Source organism: Amblyomma mixtum, chromosome 3 (genome assembly GCF_055824585.1).
Source record: "Amblyomma mixtum isolate Tamu chromosome 3, ASM5582458v1, whole genome shotgun sequence".
In the NCBI taxonomy this organism is placed as follows: Eukaryota; Metazoa; Arthropoda; class Arachnida; order Ixodida; family Ixodidae; genus Amblyomma; species Amblyomma mixtum.
Window position 1 is genome coordinate 306,665,646 of NC_143014.1, and position 25,862 is coordinate 306,691,507.

Consider the following 25,862-nt stretch of genomic DNA (forward strand, 5'->3'; position numbering starts at 1 on the left):
CGCGACAGGGCCTGCGTGCCTCGACAGAGTTGCCTGTCGCGGGTTCAGTCGCGCGACACTACAGCCTGTCGAGGTATCTGTCTTGCGACAGATACCTGTCGTGGGTCTGTCTTGCGACAGATACCTGTCGTGGGTTCTGTCTTGGGACAAATATCTGTCGTGGGTTCTGTCTTGGGACAAATATCTGTGGAGGCAAGTGTCGTGTTAGAGGTTGCAGTCGATGGTAATTGTGGTTTTCTACAGAAATCTCGAATTTCTGTAGCGCCATCGTGGGATAGTGATAGGCGGACATTCACCAATTTCGTGTTAAATCGCTTGCACTTTGGCGAGCCACGAAGACGATGCGACTTGCTTTGATCGATTGGCGACGATCATCGAGGGAATTAAATGAAGTGTTAATTCACAAACGCGACTCAAGTTTGCAACTCGCTTCCCTACCTAGCTACCGGCCGCACGAAAATTGGCGGGGATGAGAGGCGCCGCTCGCAATCAATCTTCCCTTCAGTTCGCACATGACAGTGTGAGCGAAAGAAGACCATGCTCAAGAGAAAGCATATGCACCAGCGAGAATGCTAGCGGTGCCTGTGAATGAGGCAGTGCTTGCGCATGCTGCGAGCCACGCGAGCGTCTTCATTCCATCCGGCGCGAGCATGACGAATAGCGCTACTGAAGGTCAATGTACTCGTGGCTGCTGTGACCTGTGCGTCTCGCAACATACTGTACCCACTACCACATGCGGAGAAAAGACTAAGGTCACATATACGCGTCGCTTAACGTCACGTAATGAGAGTAACCTGATGGCGAAAAAGCTGGAAGATTACTCGCAGTAATCGTCCTGCTATCACAAAGGCAGCATGTATGTTACGCACGCATGACCTGTTGCCTGTATAAATGATCAAGGCGACTCCCATATCAAGTTTCCACGTTTCAGTTTTTAGCCGCGCATGCTGCAAGATCATCATAAAATATGAAAAAATATATATATATTCTTACGTACGACTCCGTTCATTGCTTCCATTGAAAATTTCATGACAGTGACACAACCATCTCGCTAAATATAGAGACAGCGTACGAATCCTAAGGCCTAGTACAGCCATGAGCGTGTTTGAACACGGACGCCTAGAAAGGGCGCGCGCGTGGACCGTTGCGTCGCGCCTGCGCTGTAATTTCCCGGAGGAGCAAGAACCCGAATATTTGCCAGTCGACGTGGCGTTACCCCGCGACGCCAAGGATTGGGTGGCGAGTTCTGCGACATGAAGTCGCGCCGCAAGAATTCGGTCAGTGAGTGACTTCCCCATGAGGATGTATTAGTTCGGGGCTCCCCCTCCGTGACCAAGGGGCTTAATTAACTCGCGCGAACTCTGTGACTCCCTACTGTAAACGTGCGTTTAATGTCCATTCACACTCGCAATAGCAAAGGTCATGCGGCCAGCAGTCGCTTGCGATCGGGCAGCAGCTCCACGACACTTCCTCACACCTACAAGAGTGACCTGCAGCTCGCCTGCTCGTTTGATTCTCACGTGAAATGAGAAGTCTTGGGACTGACGTCAGTCGATCGCGCGCTTTGGTTCAGTCTCCTGCGCCCTCGCGCCTCGTCCTCTAGAGTGTTCTGGTCCCTCACGCTCGGTCCACTAAAGTGTTCTGGTCCCTCGCTATTAACAGTGTGCTACGACAACCTGAGCGAAGAGTAGAATGTCGGGGCGGTTTTGACGTGCGCCACTGCCATGCAAGCGTAAGGGCGCTCTTCTCGGGACCGGCCTGCCAGCCTGGAAGCCGGCGTCAGAAAAATTCACTGGTATTGTTTGTTCACGTCTATTTACTAAGCTCTGGGATAGAGTATCGTTAGCCAATATCGAGTTGTTGGTAGAAGCGGTAACAGCAAAACAAATTTTCTCCCACAGCCGCTTCTGCTGCCCATTGCAGCTCGCCTGGCTTCTGCTAGCTCTGCTCCTGAAGGGGTCGCGGAAACCGAGCTTATTTCACTATGACGCGGGGCTCACAGTAAAATGGTGGCGAGGGTAGCACCTCAGTGCTAGCCAGTTCCGAATCGCACTCAGCTTAGGCGTCGATGTGCAATCGGCTAAGCTTAGCGACGACAAGGGTAGCTAGAGAGCAGCGCGCAGTTCGTCGGCCGGCGCGCCCGCGGGCGGCGTCGTTGCCGAAAGCTCGGCTCGCTCAATGATTGGCTCAGTAGCTCGCGAACTGAGCAGGCAAGGCTGGAAAATCGAGCAGCGAGCGTCTGTCCTGCGACTGAGCGAGACTTTATTCTCACGTTTGCATGCAGCATAGGTGAACAAATTTAGCACACATATATGCATCGAATATCTGCTGCCTTACAGCGTTTATTAAACTCGTCCTCGACGTCACCGTTAGCGCGGAAACCGCGCATATCTTTATTTCACTACGAGACATGGTTCACAGTACAACGTACAGTGAAGAGAGTAGCACCTCAGCGCTAGCCAGTTCGAAAGCACTCTCAGCTCTGGCATCGATATGAAACCTGCCAGGCTTAGCGACGAATACGACATCCAGGGAGCAGTGCAAACTTGTCGCCCGGCGCGCTCGCGGGCAGTGTCATTTCTGAAAGCTCAGCTCCCGCAATGCTCAGCAGCCAGCGACTTGGGCTCGCAAGGCTGGAAAACTGAGCAGCTAGCGGCTGGACTGCGACTGAGCCCACGTTTGCAGCACAGGTAAACAACTTTTAGCTCACATACAGTAAAAGCTCGTTAATTCGACACTGATGGGACCGCGAAAAATTGTCGAATTATCCGAATGTCGAATTTTCGAATGAACAACAAAAAACAATGTTTGCCGCAACAGGACGTATACCTTTATTTGGCAAGGAAATCTGTAATCACCGTCTGCTTTTTCGAGCGAATTTGAGCGACTACGATAGCTCTAACAGCTGCCAGGTGCTCCGCGGCACACGCGCCGTCAGGGATTTGTTCACAGAAGTCCTCCCGCACAGACAAGGCTTCTGCGGCTCCTTTCACCGTGCACTTCGGCATTTGGGACAACTGCTCACAATCGTAAATCGTCGTCGTTGTCAGCGCCTGTCACTTTAATTATTTCATCCTCGGTCAGCTGACAGGACACAAAGGCGAGGCGCGCAGGCCCTGCGCGCTACCCACCCGAAAGCAGCGCGGGGAGGAGGTGGGGAGGAGGTGAAGGGAGCGCGGCTCCCCGCTTATCTGTTTTTTCAGCCAGCGTTCGCGGGGACGGCGTTGTTGCTGGGACGCGCGTCTTATCTTTTCTCTTTATCTTTCCTCTGATCTTTTAACTCTCCTCTATCTGCACATGGCAGCGGTGGTGGCTCGGCTGAGCCAGTAGGCAATCCCTTGCAATTTCCTTTCACCCTTCTCTCAGTCGCAACAAAACAGCAACAACAAGCAGCGCAGTAAACACGCTGACAAAGCGCGCATTTACCAAAAAAGGCGCCGTAAATAACCGCGATCGTAGCGACTGCTGCGACACAACAAAGCACAAAAAAAAGACGCCAGCCGCTTCGGCCGCCGCTAACTCGCTTCCTCGGATGGATGGATGGATGATAATATGACCATACGGATGGCCTATCAGCCGTACAGTAGCGCCGCTCATGGCAGTTTTTTTTTTCTTTTTGCTCTCGGCAAACCGGCTTGGCGGGCTGCGGAGTGAAGTCGAATTAACCGACGCACGGCAAAATTTGTTCGAATTAACGAGAGTTTCGCCCCATAGACTCCTATGTATAATTGTAGGGACCTCGCGCGCGCGTCGAATTATCCGATTTTCCGAATTAACGGGGGTCGAATTAACGAGCTTTCACTGTATACGCTTGGGAAACCGGCTTCGTTGCGGCCACCTTAAGGTGATTCTTACGCTCGTCATCGAGGCCATCGTCACCGCTCGTGACGCACTGGCTGAGAACTACAATTCGAGTGCGTGCTAAAACAAGCTGCTCGTATTTCGCGGAACAATCTGAACTCGAAAACACAGTTGCTTCTATCGGCTTCCATGTGGGCTCTTGCTCAATTGTGAAAGTACACGCGAGCAAGATGCGGCGAGTGCGAGCCGCTGTTGCATATCAGCTAAAGTGTGACGCAACTATCGGCGTAGTTTCGCAAAGCAGTTGATATCAAAGTTATCCGCTTGTACGGGTCACAGTTAAGCCCTCAGTTTCGTGTAAATCTCCGTCGAGCATGCCCGCGTCAGTCAAAGTAATGCATCGCAGCTGCTCTCAGTCCTACCGCTCACGTCCAACATACCCTTGATATGCACCAGCTTGAGGTACGGTGCATTTCTTTGCCCGTTTTGTCGCAATTAAGAGATTTTAGCTGGCAGCAAACGAAATTTCATTCCGTCAACAGCGTCGTCTGCGCCGTCGTCTGCTCCATCGTCTGCTAGAACATCCGGGGCACCCTGGGTGATGGGATCACAGGATCGCAGCTTCTACAAAAGTATTTAAAAGCGCTTTAGTGTTCGCACTTAATAAAAAAATAAATTTAAAACAATTGAAATATTTTTCTTCTGAACATAATTCAAATATTAGTAGTAAAAAAGCGCATTTGAGTTGCAGTTTTTCAACGACGCAAAAACAAGGGCAGAGCCGCTGACGCCGGCGCCATGTCAGTGCGTGCGTTGCCTCACGTTTTGTGTTATTTGGATTTTCATGGCATTGTTTGAGTGCTTGTGCGGCGGACATGTGTGAAGAACAGAAGTGTGTTTTGGAAGCCAACGACGAGTATTACGCCCAGTCAACATCGGTGAGTTTGGACGGGCAAAGCCGTGAAGAAAGGCAGCGCTACGACGTCTTGTCATCTGGAAAGGCAATGAAGACGACGGCGCGGTTTTACTAAGCCTGGATGAGCTGCATGATTGGTGAGTACCGTCACCGCTTCTCTATTACTGATCTGTATTCACACGCGTTATTAGTGTGCGGCTATATAGGGATGGCAGTGGAGGCAGTCTGCGTGCGGTTGCCTCAGCTATAATGCGTTGCCTGAAAAGAACGGACGTATAGCCTGCGTGACAAGTCTTGCTTCATAGTCTGCGTTTAGTACTCAGGTGCCGTGGTAAATAAAAATGCCACCAGAGATCACAGCAGAGTTATGCGGTCGCTTGCTAGCGCTGCGAAAAACTACAATGTTTACTACATTCAACTGGCATGGATTTGTACTGCGTAGAAGACGACGATCAGTGCCGCGGGTGAGAGCGCTTTTGCGTGGACAGCTGAGAACAGGCGAGGGAACTGACAACGGGTGATTTTGCTCGCGGCTGGTACCCATCGGATGGATTTGTGCTATTTAGAAGATTATTATGAGCGGCAGTGCTGCGCGATGAAGCACTCGCGCTAGGCGAACTGCGAACAGACGACGGATGGTTTTGCTCGGTGTTGGTGCTCATCGGATCAGTGCTTACTTCTTAATATTCGTCATGCAAATTATTTTGAAGACAGTGATCGCATGTGGAAGGCTGGCGCATATGTACTAGTCATTTGTAAACTTTTTATCTGTGCTTCCCCATTGGAACAGAATTTGGCAATATTATGTCAGTTAGGTCGTTCTTGTGTCTTCCCTGAACTGTAGGCGTCCATGCTTCCTCTCCTTCAGGGCACTGAACTGTTGGGGATGCAACTGCACACTTATTTGGGATTTCAAGCTTTTTGCTGTATGCCTCGCTTATGCGGCCCGCTTTCAGGTCGTTCGCAATTGGTGATGGTTTGTTATTCATTTTCACTTTCTCTTATTTATTCTTGGTTGACTGCCGGCAGCAGTTCTCCGCGCTCGGAACTGTTCCCAGGCACGGAACCCTACCCACAGACCTCCCTGCACCTCACTCACCAGTGTTCTTCGGTATTTTTTTTTTGCTCTTGCCCCTACTTGCATTACCACTCGACAAATGTTTTGCTGTTTTTATTTGTGTGGAATTTGTTAAATGCACTACTAATTTTCGTATCATGCTCAGTTGTGACGTGAGATATCGGGCTCCTTGGTATTGAATGCATGTCTTTTGCATTTTCTCTTCTCATTTATGCAAGGTAAACTGGTCGACTGGGTGCTATGTTCAATTTAAGAATACATTAGACGCTGGTGCAAGGCACCCTAATAGTAATTAACTAAAGCCTGCGCATGCTATATTCGAATAGTTGGGCTCTTTTCATCATGCATAAGAATAAAGCGGTATTCCAGCCAGCTCATCTTTCAATGTGGTTATGACAGTCATGTAAATGTACTCAAAGAATGTGTATGGGTGTTTCACATACAATCTCCTTATTTATTTTGTCATGGGCCACCTCATTGCTTTTTGTGTTCCTATATTAATACCTCATTTTAGTTTCTGAAGCAGTCGACAGTTTGTTTTGTCGTCATTCATGACATTGTCACTGGCACTGACAGCTGTTGGTTGGGACGTATTTATCTGCAGTTGCCAGCTGCCAGCATCTGCTGGGCCATGCGTGCTTCCTGCCTTCAGCTGTGCCATCCCTCCAAGCCATTCATGGTAATTATCTTTTTCAGTTACGCATACCTTACCTGCCTGTTTTGAAAAATATTTTCAACATAGGCTCACTGCTGTGTTTAAAAATGCATGCAGAACTCTACATGCACTTTACAGCAGTACCTCAGCTTATTACATGAACTGCAAATTTGTACGAAATATAGCCGCACATGTAGCTCTTGACACTGCGCTGTTATTATAAAGTTGAGCCTGCTTCAGGTGCAGTGACTATTCCACACCTGTTGCCTTTTATGCATGTGTGTCCTCTAAAAGGGCCAAAATGTTCGTTTATCTTTTAAAAACGTTGTGCTGTACAATAATACTTTAATGGTATTTAGTGCTTGTACATTGAAATGTCAGTCAGTAAAGTAACATTGTATGATAACACCAAATCTTGTGTGGCATAGCATCCTTGCAGCGTACTTGGTCAAGCTCCTGTCAGCGCAGATGTATTGCTGGTTTATTGCTGTGGCATGTGGTTATACTGTACAGTTTGTACCTCTACGTTCTTGACAGTATCCTTGAAAAATTTTAAATTGGTTTTTGAGCCAAGGAAGTGACAGAGTAACTGTCTCACATCTTGATAGGCACCTGAACAATGATGCAAGGGAAGGGATAAAGGAGGGAGTTAAAGAAGAAAAGAGGTGCCGTAGCAGAGGGCTGCAGAATAATTTTGGCCACCTGGGGATCTTTATCCTGCACTGACATCAAACAGCATGCAGTTTAGCCTGTGTTCACTTGGGCCTGCATAAAAAAAAACGAGCAGACCTTCTTAGAACTAACATTTCATTGCACCAGCTACTTTGTAGCTTTGACTGCAGTGACCTGAAATCAACTGTTGTTTACTTTGCACAACCCACATACCCTGAACAAGATGTGATGATGCTAGACGAGGTGACCCTCTCTGCATAGCAGCAGGTTGGTTCAGGAAATGCGAAGACTCATGGAGAACCGCTCAGTTATATTTGATTTCATGTTATTGTAGTATTAATGGTGAGTTGTAGTATAAGTGATGAATTCTTGCAAATGATTGAGGACATCAATACTCAGTGTGAAAATGAGAGCTAAATCAATACTTAATAATCAGGAAAGAGGCCTTTTTATGAAATGCAGTAAGGTACTGGAAGTCGAAACAGAATACACCTCGGCCAGGTCATGCACAGATATAGAGCATTTGAAAGAAATGGTTGGGAGAATAAGAAAGGGGTTTATTGCCTTAGGCATGCACTCAGAAGCTACGAGCAGCACCTTGCAGTATGCTCAAAAAGAAATTTTAAACTGCTTTGCCTTTGCTAAGCTGTCGGGAAAAGTGGGGTACTTTACAAAGGGCTTAAAATTGAGAACAGTGCGGTGAACCACTCAGGAAAATCATAGGGTTAATGATAAGAGATTGGGAGAGAACTGAGTTGGTTGGAAATAAATGCGAATTAAAATCTGAGCGGGAATCATAAATGGACATAGGCAGGACATACATTTTTTAAAGAAGCTGGCTATCCTTTTGGATAGTGGAGCGGTTACTCACAGCAGGAAATTGTGCTGTTCTTGCTTTCATTTTATGGACATATGCTTTGTGTCTTACATCTCTTGGCCTGCCATAGGCAGCATATGCTCATAATAAATTTTTACCTGTCTAATTATGTGGCACAGGGAGAATTGAACTATATAACCTCATCAATGCACACCCTCTCTGAAGTGAACTTTGTCAGCCCCGTCAGTCACCACATTGATGCATGTCACCCCAAATGGGAGCCGTCATGGTGGCTGAGTGGTTATTGTGCTTGGCTGCTGACCCGGAAGAGGCAGGTTCGATTCCAGCCAGTTTTGATTCCAGCTGTACTAGTCTCATTTCAATGGAGACGAAATGCTAGAGGCCCAGGTACCGTGTGATGTCAGCACACCTAAAGAATTTTCCAGTCCTCTACAATAGCGCCCTGTATAGCCTGCGCCGCTTTGTGGCATTAAACCCTTTAAAACCAAGTAAAGTAATGAATACATCATTTCCAAAAATTGTTTAAATTTATTATTTTCTAAACGTTAACAATTTTCTGCACCTGTTTTCCTTCGTCTTTCCCTCTTATTTCCTCCCTCATGCTGAGTAACAGGTCAGTGATTTTAAGTAAATATTTTGTTCATTTCATTAGCAAAGTTTCTCTGTCTCTCTCTATTGTTTTGCTTTTTGTATCTGCAGTATAGTATTATGCAGAAATATGTCAAGATTAGATCCAAGAGATATGGTCTAGATTTTAAGTTCTATAGTCAACCACACATTACTTATTACGCTATCAAGGCTTTTTTTTGGCATGTGCTACCTGGTACAGAACTGATGTGGCCTACAGCGGTAAATATTGTTTGAATGTGCATAAATTGAATAGGAAGGCAAATTTCCCATTTGACTATGTAAATAGATTGGGCAATCATGTGCTCACAAAGCTCATAAACTTTTCTGTTTCCAAAACTTTCTGTAAAAGGCACTGACTCACTGAAATACACTACAGTTACTTTTGCCTAATCCTGATATTATTTACTGAAGATTGGTTTGAGGGAAAGTCCACTGAGCTCGAATGAGTGCACGGCAGCTTGTCTTTGTCCAAAGTATTTGGAGAATAATGAATTTTGTTACCTGGCAGAGATAAAGCAAGGATGGCAGTGTTTTGTAATGTCCACAGGGCATTCTTCCAAAGCCCAGTATGCATGTAATTCCTTCATTTTGTGCAACATAAAATGTCTTCCCTTTACACTCATGGTTGAAACAAAATGCTATTTGAATACTTCACCACTCAAAAAATGAAGGCCATTGTGCTGCTCTACAAAATATCAGGCTGCAGCGGTTGTTGCGAGGCAAATTCACCAGGTTGTCATCATCATCAGTCTAACACCCAATGCAGGGCAGAGGCCTCTCCCATGTCTCTCCAATTAACCCTGTCCTTCGCCAGTTGTGGCCACCGTATCCCCACAAACTTCTTAATCTCATCCGCCCGCCTAACTTTCTGCTGCCCCCTGCTACGTTTGCCTTCTCTTGGAATCCACTCTATCACTCTTAAGGACCACTGGTTATCTTGCCTTTGCATTACATCTCCTGCCCAAGCCCATTTCTTCCAAATAACCCACGTTTTTTTCACACCTATTTGTCAGGCTCCGCGTTTTTTTCTCACCTATTCGTCAAGCTGCAAGCCACTTGCACGCTCTACAAACCTATTTAAAGTACATTATCCAGCATTGTTGGCATGGAGTGTGTAGTGCTAAAACAAAAAATAATACAATAGCTGATGATCTGCTAGAGCAACAGAATTCCAAGAGTTTGAGAAGGGCAGTGGGAGAACTAGCAAGGCGGGATAGCGAAATTCGACAAGCAGTGGACAGGGATCCTGCAACTTGTAGAGGACAGGCAAATTGGAGACTTGTGGAAGGGGCTGTAGTCTTGAGTGCGCCTAGCCGGCCTTGTGATGCATTGTATAGGGCCCTTTGTTTTTGAGTAAAACTGGTTTCTCCTGATTGTTGCATTCCAGAAAGATTCATCAAGATTGGGTTAAACCCAAGTTTCACGTGCAAATGTGCCTGTAAGAAAGTGTAGATTGATAATGCATGAAGCTAAAGAACCACTGGAGAGTAGTGGATACGTCTCGTATTTCTTCGTAGCTATATTGTTTAAACAGTGCTGGCTATTTTAATTCCTTTTTAATGCTTATTGCTTGTCGAGTTGCATAAAATTTTAGGATAAATTGAAAACTGCAGGTAGGTTTAATTACAATAATTATACCCGTATTTCTGAAGCTCTGTTCGAAGAGAGGTCCACATTTTGTGTGCATGCTTTGAATTTGATTATTTTCACACTGCAAAATGGAGGACAGGTCTGCTGTGAGAGTTTTTTTGCAATGAAGCGAGAGCAAGTGGTGCGGAATGCTTGTTACTGTGTCGCCCTGCCAATATTTCTAGAACCCCTGGGACCACTGAGCTTGTGAGTATCTATGACTCAAAAGGTCGGAGCTGATTGCCCATTCCGTGGTTGTCTGTATTAACCGGTGCAAGGCCAAGGGCTCATAGCTAACAAGCATATGACACCATAGAACTAGATGCAGTCAGGCTGGGACTGTGCAGTATGTCAGTGTTAACGAGGTCGTGATAAACGAGGTTTACTCTGCGAAGCTAGTGTGAAATAATAATTGTTCTTATGGAAAATATCGTTTTTTCTTAGTCATTGCAGCAATACAAGCATATCAAATCTGATATCTCTCACTCATCCCTCTATGTTTCAGTTTCAAGGGACCAAGAGTTGCGTGGAAGTCGTGCAAGCCACAAAGTTGCGTGCGGCTTGAGCCAGCAATCAGGAGCAGGCTGGGAATTTGCGAATTGCCAGTGGTATTCGCTCAGTCAAGCAGGCTTTACTGTAAGTACAGTGTTTTCGCCATAGCATTTCTTTGAAAAGTACGCATTGAGCTTGAATAGGACAAGCTGTCGGTCTAGTTGGTCTGATCCTTTGTGGTTGACAGAGCTTAGAAACACAGACTGGGGTCAGAAAGAAAAAATGTGAGGGCACAGGTGCTGACTACAGATTTATTCCAGAATCACCGAAACACTGCATATATAACCAAAACACAGGCGCCAACAGGTGGCAATTTTATGCACTCGTGGCAACAATAAGTGATATGGCCAATAGTGGGAAAACAACACAAACTAGAAACAGAAACCAAGACTATAGAGCAGGGAAGGATGAAACCATAACAAGGTTGAAGGAATAGTTTTAAGCAAGTCATTTTTAAGACCACCAGCACGTGAAACAGTGGAACGGTTTGACCAAAATTTTCAAGTACTGGTCTGATAACACGGAACTAAAACACTACACGCAAACACAGATCAAGGGCAGTGAAATAAAAGTAAAATGGCAAGAAAAAACATGCCGTGAAAAGAAAATGGTGATTGGGCAAGCAAACAAGAATTGGTCTACAAAGGTGAAGTGAGCTAAAAAACTGAAAGAATAAAAGGGGAATAAATGCACATGAGCAACAAAGGTGAAGCCAAGAATTAACATGGCTACAGGAGGAAGATGAGCTACTGTAAAAACGAGAGATAAAATATCAATAAATGAAATGAAATTTAAGCGCACACGAAAAACGCACACAAGAGGAGATACACACAGGACAGGCGCTAACTTCATCTGATTTATTCGCAGGTAAGAGAGCGAAAATATATACATAAAACGAGGCATGCGCAGTAAAGAAACAGATCGTCATATCACAATGCGTGCTCAAGGTATCTGTATTCTGCCTGCAAAAGATTAACTGATGTATCACTCACACAGTCATGCCCCCTCTTCCTGATGTGAAATGCTTCTAATAATTCACGTGCCGTCTTATCACCGCTCCTGCCAAGAATCTTTATCTCCTTCAGCCGCGGCTCGGCTCTGCAGTTCGCACAATGGTCAGCCAAATGTGTCCCTCCACCCCTTAATGCCCGCAAATGTTCCCCCGCCCGGTCATTGACACACCGCCCAGTCTGGCCTATGTAAGCCCTACCGCAGGTCAAAGGTATCTCGTAAACGACACCGGAACAGCAGTCGACATACTTCTTTGAGTGCTTCTTCCTGCAGCCACTCTTCTTTTCCGTGCATGAAATGCGTGAGCAAAGGTAGGCAAGTTTCTTCGGTGCGGAGAACACCACAGGAACGCCGTGTCGGCTTGCCACCTTCTTCACATGATGGGCAACCTTGTGGATATACGGAACCACTACTGGTTTAAACGAGTTCCTTTCTAGTACGTTCGCTTTGGCGAACATGACCTGCTTGGTTTTTCGAAGAAGGGCCTCGGCCACAGAAACAATGACCGCGCAGGGGAACCCAGCCATAAGTAGCCGGCGTACTTGCTTATTAAAGCTACACTGCATAGCACGCGGGCACGACTTCGAGAGAGCAGACCCCAGGCATAGGCCGGCAATAGACCTCTTAACTGTTTTGGAATGAGCGGAATCAAAAGGTAAAAGCTCTTTCTGTGCCCTCGGAGCGTACTCCCAACAAACATGATCAACTCCTATAGTAAAATTGACATCTAAAAACTGCAACGAACCTTGTAAAGGGAGTTCGTGCGTAAATCTCAATCCCCTCCCGTTCTGCTGAAAGCTCTCCAGGATGCTGCCAACTGCTTCGGTGTAAGAAATGTTGTTTAGTTTTTTCAAAACAATAAGAAAATCGTCTACGTACCTAAAAACTTTCAGCACTCCCTTCCCATTAAAGCTTTGCTCAAGGGCGCGGTCAATAAAAGCTAAAAACAGGTTACAAAGCACAGGGGCTACGCAGGACCCAATGCAGATCCCTTGTCTCTGACGATAAAATTTATTCTCAAAAGAGATAAAAGTGACACCTAAATAAAACTCAAGAACGCGCATAAAATTGTCCACTGTAAGACCGCATGAGTTCTGGAACTCCACCTCTCCGCTTTCTTCTATCGCGCTCCTAACATCACCGAACAAAACATCGTGGGGCACAGAATAAAACAGATCTTCCACATCTACCGAGAACATATACCCAACTGCAGAATTACCCTCGAGAAACTGTACAACCTGCAGCGAGTTTTTTACAGTAAAGGGGTCATGGACCTGTAGAGAGCCTAGGTGTTTCTGCAGGTACCTACTGAGGACGTGCCTATGTACCTATGTCGGCGCGGTCATTGTTTCTGTGGCCGAGGCCCTTCTTCGAAAAACCAAGCAGGTCATGTTCGCCAAAGCGAACGTACTAGAAAGGAACTCGTTTAAACCAGTAGTGGTTCCGTATATCCACAAGGTTGCCCATCATGTGAAGAAGGTGGCAAGCCGACACGGCGTTCCTGTGGTGTTCTCCGCACCGAAGAAACTTGCCCACCTTTGCTCACGCATTTCGTGCACGGAAAAGAAGAGTGGCTGCAGGAAGAAGCACTCAAAGAAGTATGTCGACTGCTGTTCCGGTGTCGTTTACGAGATACCTTTGACCTGCGGTAGGGCTTACATAGGCCAGACTGGGCGGTGTGTCAATGACCGGGCGGGGGAACATTTGCGGGCATTAAGGGGTGGAGGGACACATTTGGCTGACCATTGTGCGAACTGCAGAGCCGAGCCGCAGCTGAAGGAGATAAAGATTCTTGGCAGGAGCGGTGATAAGACGGCACGTGAATTATTAGAAGCATTTCACATCAGGAAGAGGGGGCATGACTGTGTGAGTGATACATCAGTTAATCTTTTGCAGGCAGAATACAGATACCTTGAGCACGCATTGTGATATGAGGATCTGTTTCTTTACTGCGCATGCCTCGTTTTATGTATATATTTTCGCTCTCTTACCTGCGAATAAATCAGATGAAGTTAGCGCCTGTCCTGTGTGTATCTCCTCTTGTGTGCGTTTTTCGTGTGCACTTAAATTTCATTTCATTTATAGCTATGCACCATCTAGCCCAAACAGAAGTTTTGTTAAATTATAAAATATCAAAATGTGAAATTCAATTAGTATTAAAGATAAAAGCAAACAAAAACGCGAAAATAGAGGAGTTGGCAGAAAAGTCAAGGCATGCAAGATGTTTTTAAAACCAGGGCTAGGTCAAACATCCTGAAGAAAGGCAATCTTTTTTTCTGAGGGTGTTCTTGCCCATTAATCCTCGAGCCTCAGAATCCCGGCGGCTCCCACCAGTTCATGTCGGCTTATTCTGGTGCTTTTTTAACACAATGGCACTTTTTCGAACATGGGTGGCATGGCTTTTTTCGGTCACAGTTTTGGCAATGGACTTGCAGATTTAGGACGTGCTTGTAGGCCAGTTGGTTGGAAATCGTTAGAAAAACCGCAAAACAGAATGGGACAAAGGCAGGCAAAACACAAGGCGGTACGACAACTGAACATTTATTGAAGAAATGAGTGCTCATATGGATCAGTTGCGCATGTAATCTGCAAACAATCATTGCAAAAACAACCTAGGGAGGGAAACAAATTCCAATTCTTTCTGAAAAATGGACACAGAAGGCGTGCTATCCCACCTATCTGGCTTCGACCTCAGGATGGCAACAGCCTTGAGAATTTCTTTCCAACTGGCCCTTTATTCATCCAATAATAGTGTGCAGTTCAGTTTAGGTTAAGTCTTTACAACTGGGACAGTGGACAGGCAGGCAAGGTCGTCCGGGCCTACCCAAGGAATGCTAATACTCTTGCAAGGGAGTGTTTCACCATCTACCAATTTGGCCGGTATAAAATCGACCACAGCTGAGAGGAATCGTGTACACCACCCCCGTTGCACATGGCATGAGGCATTCAAAAAGTACCGCCAACGGGCATGTTGTACGAGATTCCCCTCACCTGTGGCCAGTTTTATATCGTCCAAAGTGGTAGATGTTTACACATTTGTTTGCAAGAGTATGCGTGTTCCTTGAGTAGACCCGGAGGCATTTGCCGTCCCACTCACTGTCTCATTGTAGACTGCTATCCCAAACTGAACTGCACACAGATTATTGGATGAAGAAAGAAGCAGTTGGAAAGAGAAATTGTCGAGGCTGTTGCCATCTTGAGGTCAGAGCCAGATAAGTGTGTCAGCACGCCTACTGTGTTCATTTTTAAGGAAAATTAGCGTTTCTGTCTGTGTTTCCCCCGGTTGTTTTTGTTTCGTTTTTGAGCAGGTGATTGTCATATTTGCTCAGCTCTATGGTTGCCATTGAATTTTTTTGCCTCTTTACGATTGTTTGCAGATTACACACGTGACTTGTCTATATAAGCACTGCTGTTCAATAAATTTTCAGTTGTCAGTACGGCCTTGTGTTGTCACCTGCCTCTGTGTGATAGTTTTGTGGTTTTGCTCTTTCCGACTGGCAGATTCCCGAGAAATGTACCCGATAAATCAATCTTATGCTCCCTTATCCTTTCATTGATGCCAATGTATACCTTGCCGCAAGACAAAAGGATTGATTAAATGCCCTCCGCGCATGGCGCTAAGGGTTTTCTGTGCTGCGTGGTGCAGCGTCTTTTTTTTTCATTTAGGATTCCGCAACTGCAATAGGTGCTAGGGGGTCAGAAAAGGCAATGTCTACTCCTGCTTTCTCTCCGATTTTCTTAAGGTTCTGTGAAATTTACCTTTAGAAAATTCGAGAGATAGAGTAGATGCTTTTTTTGCTGCCGCCCCCCCCCCCATCACCTATCACACCTCTCTAGGATCGTCAATGAAAAAGAAAAAAGAAACAGGCTGCACTGCATTGCACAGAAACCCTTAGTGGCATGCACAAGAAGTGCTTTCTCAATCCCTTTTTCTTGCTGCAAGGTATACATTGGCATCAATGGAAGGCTAAGAGAGCATTACACTGATTTATCGGGTACATCTCTTAGGTACCTGCAAGTCCACTGCTGATAATGGGACGCAAAAAAGCCATGCTGCCCAAAGTTCGAGAAAGCCACTGTGTTAATAGAGCCCCGTAATAAGCTGACGCAATGCAATGGTGGAAGCCGCAGAGATTTTCAGGCTCCGGGGTGAATGTAAAGAACACGCTTGGTTTCACTCGGAGGATTGCCTTTCTTTGTGGACGTACTTGATCTAGCCCTGGTTCTACATGTGTGTTACATGCCTTGCCTCTTCTGCCAACTTCCCTCTTTTGGTGTTTTTCCTTGATTTTTGCCTTCATACTGGTTATTGAATTTCACTTTTTTATATTTTATCTCTCGGCTTCACTGTACGTCATCTTCCACTTTTAACCATCTTAATTGTTGGCTTCACCTTTGTGGCTCATGCGCGTTTTTATTCCCCTTTTATCCTTTTAATTTTTAGCACACTTCACCTTCGCTTGTTGCTTAATTCTCGTTTGCTTACCCAATCGCCATTTTGCTTCTATTGCGTGTTTTTTCTTGCCATTTCTCCTTCATTTTTTTTTTCACTGGGCTTGGTCTGTGTTTGTGTATAAGGTTTTTTAGTTCCATTTTATCAGACCAGTTCTTAAATATTCTTTCGGTCAAACCTATCCACTGTTGGCAGTCTTTTAAAAATGACTTGCTTATAAATTTTTCTCTCACCTTGTTCTGGTTTTATCCTGTGCTGTGTCCTCTGGTTTTTGCTTCTAGCTTTTGTTGTTTTTCCACTACTTCTCATACCACTTCTTGTTACCACGAGTGCATAAATCGCTGCGTGTTGGTGCCTGTGGTGTGGGTATTTATGCAGTATGTCGGCAGTTCTGGGAAAAGTTTTAAGTTCAGTGCCTGTGCCATCATCTTTTTTGTTTCTGTCCCTTGTCTGTATGTCTGAGTGCTGTCAACCACAATCGGTGCATTGAGCTGACTGCTCTGCAGCTACCCATGTGTATGCAATGAAGTGGCTTCAAGAATAATGTACACAAAAAAATTGATTCCTTAAAATTTCTGGCATGTTTTTTAGGAAAACATTTGGCATTTAAAGGGCTAAGAGTGCTCTGAAAATCTAAAAATTATGTGCTTCTTGGGGCCTTTCCTCAAATTTCACATCACCTTGTAGCGTGATGCAAGACGTTCAAGTTGTTACCCACAGTTTACTTTTTTGTTGCCCACTTATTGGCTGCCACCTTCTTTGGGAGGCAGTGTCATGGGGTTTGGGAGACAATCTGATTCCTGTGTGTTGGCTGAAGCTGTCTAAGCTTTTGGATGTGGGGAGCAGGGTCACGGTGCCAACTTTTGGCTGTAACTACAGTTTGGCCATGACTGTTAGTCCTTTTCTGTGATGCAGTGTCATTTATGTAATGCATAATTTGATGATGAAGCAGTCTCAGGGGTTGCGGTGCTCAGCTGTTGACTTCAAAGACACAGGATCGATCCTGGCCGCGGCAGTCGCATTCTGATGGAGACAAAATGCTGGAAGCTTGTGTACTGTGCGATGTCAGTGCACGTGAAAGAACCCCATGTGGATGAAATTATCAGAGCCCTTCACTATGGCATCCCTCATAGCCTGAGTCACTTGGGACATTAAACCCCATAAATCCAAACCCATTTTGGTACTTCTCAGCTTCGCCGCTGGCCTGCAGCCTCCCACAAGTTGACGAACGGCAGTTTTTACACCATTCGTAAATGCCTACATAGACGCTACATCATTGGTGGCAAAGGTTGCCAGATGTGCAAGCGTTTCCGGTAGTTTTTCTCTGTTGCTTTCGTCAGGCAGCTTGCAAAAGATGTTTTACTAGGCTAATAAACGGTGAGGTTCTTTGTGTTCTTAAGGTGGTGCAGCGTGATAAAACAGACACATAATAGCCATGCCATGCTTTTTTGTAGCCAAAGGCAATTTTTCGCCTTATTCTCATCATCATTTGCCTTTCATGCTTCCTCGAGGGACGGCAGTTGGAAGAAGGTCTCTAGAGCAGCTCCTTGTCTGAAGAAATGCCGAGTGGCATTCTTCAATCCTAACTGCCCATCAAATGGAAGAGCAGTTGTTTTCTCCACTCCACAGAGTGGAGACGGAGTATCGAGTTGAGGCGCACTTCTGAATTCGGCGGTTAGCCTTTCATAGGCAGCAGATATGCGCAATAAACTTTATTTGCTGTTAATCTTCCAGTTAAACACCAAATCCTCCTCATTCCTCATCAGTGCACACACTGTGTAAGGAACTTTGTCACTCCATTTGTCACCACTTTGATGTATGCCATCCCTAATTCAGGGGCTGTATAATTTTTGAAATTTTGTTGAAATTGCTTGAAAACCTTTGCAATTTCCTGCACCTCTCTTTTTCCCCCAAGTCCCAAACCTACGCAGAGTGCAAGTGGGTTTTTAAACTCCAGCTAAATTTTGTTATTCATCAAAGGGCTTTTCTCTCTACTGCTTTGCTGGATGTATCTGAAGTATAATATTATGCACCAGTGTGTGAAGCTTTGCTCCCAGAGCTATTAGCCCGAGGTAGTAATTTTAGAGCATTGCGTTGCGTTCTCAGCCTGGTTGCGTTTTGAGCCTGAGTTGTGCTGATTCCACGGATAGAACCCAAGTTGGCAGCCTCCAATGCAGCAGTGTATCCCAGTAGTTGCCATGGGAGCCGAGGTGGTTAGATAATGGAATAAAATAATAGCAGGTGGCAGTGTGATGCTCGAGCACCACAGCTCGAAACTAAACTATATCGATCAGTATATGTATATCTGTCTGGCAGGCATTAAAGTCTGGCTGCTTAGTCACGACATTCCTGTAAAATTAGTGGGTGAACCGTTTGGCATGAATGTACCAGATGGTGTCATACGATTCAGCCTGTCGTGCAGCATAAACTTACTAGTTAAGTTAGAGCCTTTCTTGCAGCACGGATTCGAACTGACAACCTATGTTAGGTGTATTAATGCTCATTATTCGATCTGCTCATTTTTTATATTCAACCACACTAACATTACTTATTACCCCATCTGTGCAGATTCCTTCTGGCACTATTTGAAGTTGAAGGGTTGCTCGGCTGAGGATCTCCAAAAGTACCACAAGAAGGTGACGCGCTACCTGGCACAGAAGTGCTGTGGCCTGCGGCGGTAAATATCTGTTCAAGCCAATAGTCTCTTGTTATATGCATGAATAGATTGGGTAAGCTCATGTGCTTACAAAACTCGTAACTTGACTGTATTTCCTAACTGTCTGTATGGTACACTTAGGCACTGGAATAACCTGCAAATCGCACTGGAATTTGCCTACTATAGTGAGATACTGCTTTACCCAAGTTCTGCTTAAGGATAGTCTGCTACTGAGATGACGCACAGAAGATTATATTTATGAACCAGACTGTTAACAGCACTTATGGACCACATTAGCAGACTGTTCTGAGACCGCACACAGCCAGGCTTTTCAGCGTGGAAGAGGCGGCTTTAGACAAGGCAGGCGAGCGCTCTGTTGCTGCACATTAAGTAGCTGTCGGATGAATCTCGAAAAAATATGAACGACGCGCCAGGAATATGACTACTACAACCCTTCGGAGATGTGCAGTGCACAGTATACGGCCATGCCAGCGACATGTCTTTCTGTTCAAACTTTCTCTAAAACCGCTGTCACTACGCAGAAGCAGGTTGCAGTATCTGTACTAAGAATCTCTTAGTGAAGCAGCGCAACGGCACAAGGCCAAGGGAAGAAGGGGACAAAAACAGCGCTGAACTGACAACAAATGTTTATTCCGGATGCTAACAGCATATATATACTCTTTTGCACCTTAGAAAAAACAAAGAAACAGAGAGCAGCAGAAAGTATCAATCCCAGTCATTATGCGCATGCAGCTGTATCGCGTGTACATCGATCATTTGAAATCGGGAAGTTGTGCTCTTTCACCGAGATGGCAACGGAAGGAGTGCTGATACAATTCGCACCCAGCTTCATGATCTCAGATGCCTCAATAATCTCTCGTGTAAGCTTATCCTTGTGTTTGGTAACAACTTGGCTGTTTTTGAATTCTGGGTAACATGAACAGTCACGACAGTGAGTACCTATGTGGCGGGCCGTGTTCTTGACATTGTTTGCGTGCTCTTTAAGTCTTTCATTAAGACACCGGCCAGTTTGGCCGATGTATGACCCACCACACTTCAACGGGACTGAGTACACCACGTTGTCTTGGCATGGCACATACTTCATCCTGTGGTTTTTCTTGCAATTATGACCAGATTCCGATCTTTTATCCGGGCGATTAACTCTCGCACACAAGCCACTCAGTCTGACAGGAGCCGAAAAAACAACATCTACTCCTGCCTTTTTGCCTATTCTCTTCAAATTGTGGGACACAACATGAACATAAGGTATTACTGCCAGATTTTTTTGCTTGGAATGGGGGACAGCTTTGCCCTCCTTCAGCTTTTTCAATATCCCTTCTGCTACTGATGCCAGAATATGAAGGGGGTATTTTGCGTCTGTTAGCCTATCAACCTGATTGGAGAAACTAAATTCAAACTTGTGTGGGCAGGATTTTTGCATGGCATTTTGAAAGCATGACGCCACAATGCCTCTTTTAACAAGCTTCGAATGGGCTGAGCTGTATGGAAGTAAGGGCTTTTTACCCCTAGGATCAAATGCCCAGCATACATGGAAATCAGTAAAATATAAGGTCAGATCAAGGAACTTAAAGCGATCATTCACAGCCACTTCATGCGTAATTTCCAGCGGCGAAAGCACTTCACAGAATATCGCGCACAGGTCATTCACTTCCGCAGCGAAGCTAGCCGGGTCACAATCTAGTAAAATTAGGTAATCATCTACATATCGGAACACTCTTGCAAGTGTTGAGCTCATGAGTGATTGTTCGAGTGCCCTGTCAAGCTTAGCAAGGAACATGTCACTTAGCAATGGAGCGATGCAAGATCCTATGCAGATCCCATTCTTTTGAACTGTTTTTATTCAAAAGAATGGGATCTGCATAGGATCTTGCATCGCTCCATTGCTAAGTGACATGTTCCTTGCTAAGCTTGACAGGGCACTCGAACAATCACTCATGAGCTCAACACTTGCAAGAGTGTTGCGATATGTAGATGATTACCTAATTTTACTAGATTGTGACCCGGCTAGCTTCGCTGCAGAAGTGAATGACCTGTGCGCGATATTCTGTGAAGTGCTTTCGCCGCTGGAAATTACGCATGAAGTGGCTGTGAATGATCGCTTTAAGTTCCTTGATCTGACCTTATATTTTACTGATTTCCATGTATGCTGGGCATTTGATCCTAGGGGTAAAAAGCCCTTACTTCCATACAGCTCAGCCCATTCGAAGCTTGTTAAAAGAGGCATTGTGGCGTCATGCTTTCAAAATGCCATGCAAAAATCCTGCCCACACAAGTTTGAATTTAGTTTCTCCAATCAGGTTGATAGGCTAACAGACGCAAAATACCCCCTTCATATTCTGGCATCAGTAGCAGAAGGGATATTGAAAAAGCTGAAGGAGGGCAAAGCTGTCCCCCATTCCAAGCAAAAAAATCTGGCAGTAATACCTTATGTTCATGTTGTGTCCCACAATTTGAAGAGAATAGGCAAAAAGGCAGGAGTAGATGTTGTTTTTTCGGCTCCTGTCAGACTGAGTGGCTTGTGTGCGAGAGTTAATCGCCCGGATAAAAGATCGGAATCTGGTCATAATTGCAAGAAAAACCACAGGATGAAGTATGTGCCATGCCAAGACAACGTGGTGTACTCAGTCCCGTTGAAGTGTGGTGGGTCATACATCGGCCAAACTGGCCGGTGTCTTAATGAAAAACTTGAAGAGCACGCAAACAATGTCAAGAACGCGGCCCGCCACATAGGTACTCACTGTCGTGACTGTTCATGTTACCCAGAATTCAAAAACAGCCAAGTTGTTACCAAACACTTACACGAGAGATTATTGAGGCATCTGAGATCATGAAGCTGGGTGTGAATTGTATCAGCACTCCTTCCGTTGCCATCTCGGTGAAAGAGCACAACTTCCTGATTTCAAATGATCGATGTACACGCGATACAGCTGCATGCGCACAATGACTGGGATTGATACTTTCTGCTGCTCTCTGTTTCTTTGTTTTTTCTAAGGTGCAAAAGAGTATATATATGCTGTTAGCATCCGGAATAAACATTTGTTGTCAGTTCAGTGCTGTTTGTCCCCTTCTTCCCTTGGCCTTGTGCCGTTGCGCTGCTTCACTAAGATATGTCAGACCAACTCGCCCACCAGTTCATGTTGTACTAAGAATTCGTATCTTAAAGGAAAAAAGAAAGCGCAATGTCCACCTTTGGCACGATTTCTGCAGTGATGTGCGTTCTGCCGGCTGACAGTACACCGCTTGCTTGGTGTTGTAGGCCTAACATGTGCTTTACTCAAGGTGTAGCGAGAAGCGCTTTTGAACTAGCCACCAGCGATCACAGAAATGTCTACTCTTTTTACCGCCTCTACAATAACTTTATGGTGGTATGAACGTGCAGTTTTTATTCCCGCAACGTCTTCGTAAGTGAAGCGCGCGGAAAAACGGGCCAGGCGGACCGCCTCGCACTGATAGATGCGGGTTGCATGCACGGACTCATTCTGAGCCGTTGGCAGAACAGTCATTACAGGCCATGATGCACTTGGTCACACGTTGCATGCACGTCTGCATCTTGATTTCTATCTGGAAACAGCTTGGTTGACGTCACTTCTGTCAGTAAAGTGCTCTGCATGCCAATGTCTCTCCCATTCCGGACGGTTCCCGCCAGCCATCGTATGAAGCGGCGTGTGCATATTCTTCAGTTGTATAATTGAGGCTTTAATGCATTATTCCTATGGGTTTACGTCGGGCCCGTGCCAATTTGATGTTAAATGTGGATCGTTGCATGAAAGGGGAATGCATAATCAAGATTCCACTGTATGACTTTTGTAACATTTGCATGCATTTGTTGTGTATGCATACTATATATATCACTGTTCTTTTTCTTCACCTAGGACAGTCTGAACAAGAGAGACCTGCTGAAGAAAAATTCTGTATATATGTAAATAAATAGTCGATTTGCTCCAAGTGAGGCGTTTTTATACCTGGCTGTACTGCAGGAATGCATCGAATGTTCAGAGTCAGACTGCTGCTCTGTAGCTGCATATTAATTGACAAATAAAGCGTACTTGGTAATGACTACAGGAATACAACACACTACACAAATGCACTACAGAAGGCAGACTACAGAGATACGACACTACAGAATTACGTCACTACAGAAGACAGACTACAGAAATACTACACTACAGAAAGACTACAGAAATACTACACTACAGAAGACAGACTACAGAAATACTACACTACAGAAGACAGACTACAGAAGTACGACACTACAGACTACAGAGGACAGACTACAGAAATACTACATGCCCAAAATACGACAGACTACAGAAGTTTTCTGTCGTAAATTCCTGTAGTGCGTTTTGACTGGGTTGCCATGCCCAATGCGTGCTACACGGCTGCTTGAAATCCCGTCGAACCGATCGCCATTCGAGTCGACAGAGCTTTACGGAAAATGAGAAAAAGATATCTTCGCGGAAAGTTGAGCACTCCGAGGCTCTTCGGCGTCCGGCCGACATTCGACGGTTTCAAATGCTTATGAAATGCGAACAGAGACCGCCCCTGTCCTTGGCGGTGGCCGTTATCTTGCCTCAGAGTCGCGTCCCGCAACTGCTTTGGCCCTCTTGATTTCGACATCTGCTGCTGACTTGTTTCTTCTCTTGTTTTAGCACACTGCTTGCGTTGTCGCTAATTTACTGCTTCAAGTTAATGACTCGTCATTCAGCATTTATAGCGTGCGCGTGAAATTTCAGCGGGAATACACAAATGTCGACTGCACTGCAGTACCACCGTTGTCTGCATACCTGTTGGCGACCCACATGGAGCGAACTTGCGCTGCGGATTTTGAGCGGCGCGGCGGAACGCGGACGCACCGCCGCTGTGCCGCACCACAAGAGGCGGAAAACGGGCGGCTGCCGCCAAACCGCTGCCGACAAAAACAAAAGATTTGTAAGCTTACTCTAAAGCCATTGTTTATTGGAGGGCGCATTCTCACCTTTTAGTTCAGCGTATGCTATCTGCCCTCTCCACTCCACCCCCACTCGGTTTGACCCTGCGCGCCGAGCCACCGGCAGCTGCTGCTAGCAGAGACGCAAGAATAGACTCAGCCTATAGTAGCGCCATCTGGTTCTCGGCACAGGAACCATTATTGTAAACAAACCGGCTCTCCTCTTAAGCCTAGAAGTGGTAGAATCGTCACTCTAAATAAAAAAATAAGGCAAATTTATCACTTATAAGTTTGATTATAGGCAAGGCGAGACGAAGCGAAAGACCGGTGCTCCATTTACGGCCAGTGAACGCAGTGAAAAAGGCAGCAACAACGAGAATTCAGTCCAAAGCGAGGGGTCCGGCTTCGAAAGGCGCCGCCATGTTTGTCGCCGCGCGCGGGCGGAAGCTAGATGCGGGAAGAGAGCGCCCTCATTGGTCCGCGCTGACAGCTCGCATTCGCCGCTTCCGGTGAGCGGCTGACCGCCGGGCGAACGTATCTAGCACTGCTTGGTCGGCGGCGAACGGCCGCCAGCGGCCAAGCGGCCGCCGCCGGGCGGCCGTACGCAGGTTTTCCGCGAGAAAACCGCTCCATGTGGGTCGGGCTTTATCGTTTGTATGGCATAAAACGCAAGCTATGTTAAATATTCTCTTTCTGATGCGCGGATTGTAACTATGCTTGTTTACACAGCATGATCACTGCAAGAAGACCGGATGATTGCGATGAAACACTTGATAGCCGGAGAACTGGCGCTTCCCGGTCGTGGTAGATCCGTTTTCTTCCATACCACAAATACTCGGTGCTGAACTGCTTTATTCAGAAGCATGTTCGACGATTGATCACATCAATGAAAATGATCTCATTTGTTATTCACGAGCGGCGCCAGTGGTCGACTGTTGACGGCTCCCTAAAGCAATGCTCGGCATGCCTGGTGACACCGGCGCTTCCCGCTCGTTCTATTCGTCCTGCGATATCAGCAATCCTCCGCTAAGGGTTGCAGTTTCCAAAACTTCACTTATGACCATTTGCATTCGCCAAAACTTGTGTAGTCGCTCTCCACAAAAGTCCAGACCACATACGCGAACAATGCGGACTAGCGCTTATTCGTCGAAAGCAAGGGTCTCATCGAAGCAGCTCATGACGGTGCTGGACAGCTCGGAAAGCGCCGTGATATGATCTGGTTGCGTGCACAATGGACTTCAATTCAAGAGACAAAAGCTATCTTTCTATGATTTAGTATGTTTTGCGGAAATATGGGGTGCCATCATACTAAGACGCAAACAGAATGAGCGTGAGCGTCAGGTTCATTGTAAGTAGGATCGGCTGTACAATCCAGCCGGAATGAAACGCGAACACGCATATCGCCTTCTTTTTCTACATTGTAGAGAAGTATTCACTTGCAGCCAGTTAAAAAATATGTACTTAGGTAGACCCTTCACCCAGACACAGGAATCAGCCTAGTTCTGCACAACAGCTGAACGTAGCCAGGCAAAATATTTTGTTTTGTTCACATGGGCTGTTCGCTTGACTTGCTGTAGACAGAACAAAATGGGCTGTTAACATGTGACCAGTAAATAATTTACATAGCATTTTTTTTCTCACATGGTGTTTCGAATGGGGTTTTAATAGCCGAACGATGGCTGTGGCACGGCCGCTCAATGGAGGCGCACTTGGTGCGGCCCGCCGCGTCGCGCCTCAATGGCTGGGGAAGCGCGTATTGGGAGAAGTTGAAGTTTCCGCCGCTATTCTCCGCGGGGGCGCCACCACTCCGTGACAAGCCGCCGACGCGGAAGGAGTGCGCTGGCTGTGCTGGCGCGTGTTTTCGCTGTAACTACTCTGCATGACCGCGTGGTTCTGCTAGTTCTGCGTGCTTTTCATCGGTGCCTGTGTCAACAGCGTCCTAAGCGCATGCGAAACCATGCCACGCAACTGCTGCGTGCCGCTGTGCACCGCACACGCAAGAAAAGATCCGAAGATCGGTTAC

At 46.0% G+C, this 25,862-nt stretch overlaps 1 protein-coding gene across 3 annotated transcripts; it reads left to right on the plus strand.

Moving 5' to 3' along the window:
* Positions 1-1,096: 1,096 nt before the first annotated feature.
* LOC149355509 (uncharacterized) lies at positions 1,097-22,857 on the plus strand. Of its 3 annotated transcripts, none has more exons than XM_089583820.1 (6): positions 1,097-4,854; positions 5,747-5,828; positions 6,400-6,474; positions 10,725-10,855; positions 18,804-18,912; positions 22,790-22,857. In XM_089583820.1, exons 1-6 carry the CDS (start codon positions 4,839-4,841, stop codon positions 22,833-22,835), a joined length of 459 nt encoding a protein of 152 aa, XP_089439946.1. In that variant the 5' UTR covers positions 1,097-4,838; the 3' UTR covers positions 22,836-22,857. The 3 variants fall into 3 exon arrangements, with proteins under 3 accessions (XP_089439946.1, XP_089439948.1, XP_089439947.1); XM_089583822.1 differs by having other exon boundaries at positions 1,098-4,854; positions 22,785-22,857; XM_089583821.1 differs by having other exon boundaries at positions 1,098-4,854; positions 5,750-5,828.
* The last annotated feature ends 3,005 nt before the right edge of the window (positions 22,858-25,862 follow it).

What these genes read in the sequence shown, in the direction of transcription:
- LOC149355509 (XM_089583820.1), top strand. An exon ending in TCACTCACCAGTGTTCTTCG is followed by an intron (nt 5,829 to 6,399) that starts GTATTTTTTTTT and finishes ATTTATCTGCAG; the next exon opens with TTGCCAGCTGCCAGCATCTG. An exon ending in TCAGTCAAGCAGGCTTTACT is followed by an intron (nt 10,856 to 18,803) that starts GTAAGTACAGTG and finishes CCATCTGTGCAG; the next exon opens with ATTCCTTCTGGCACTATTTG.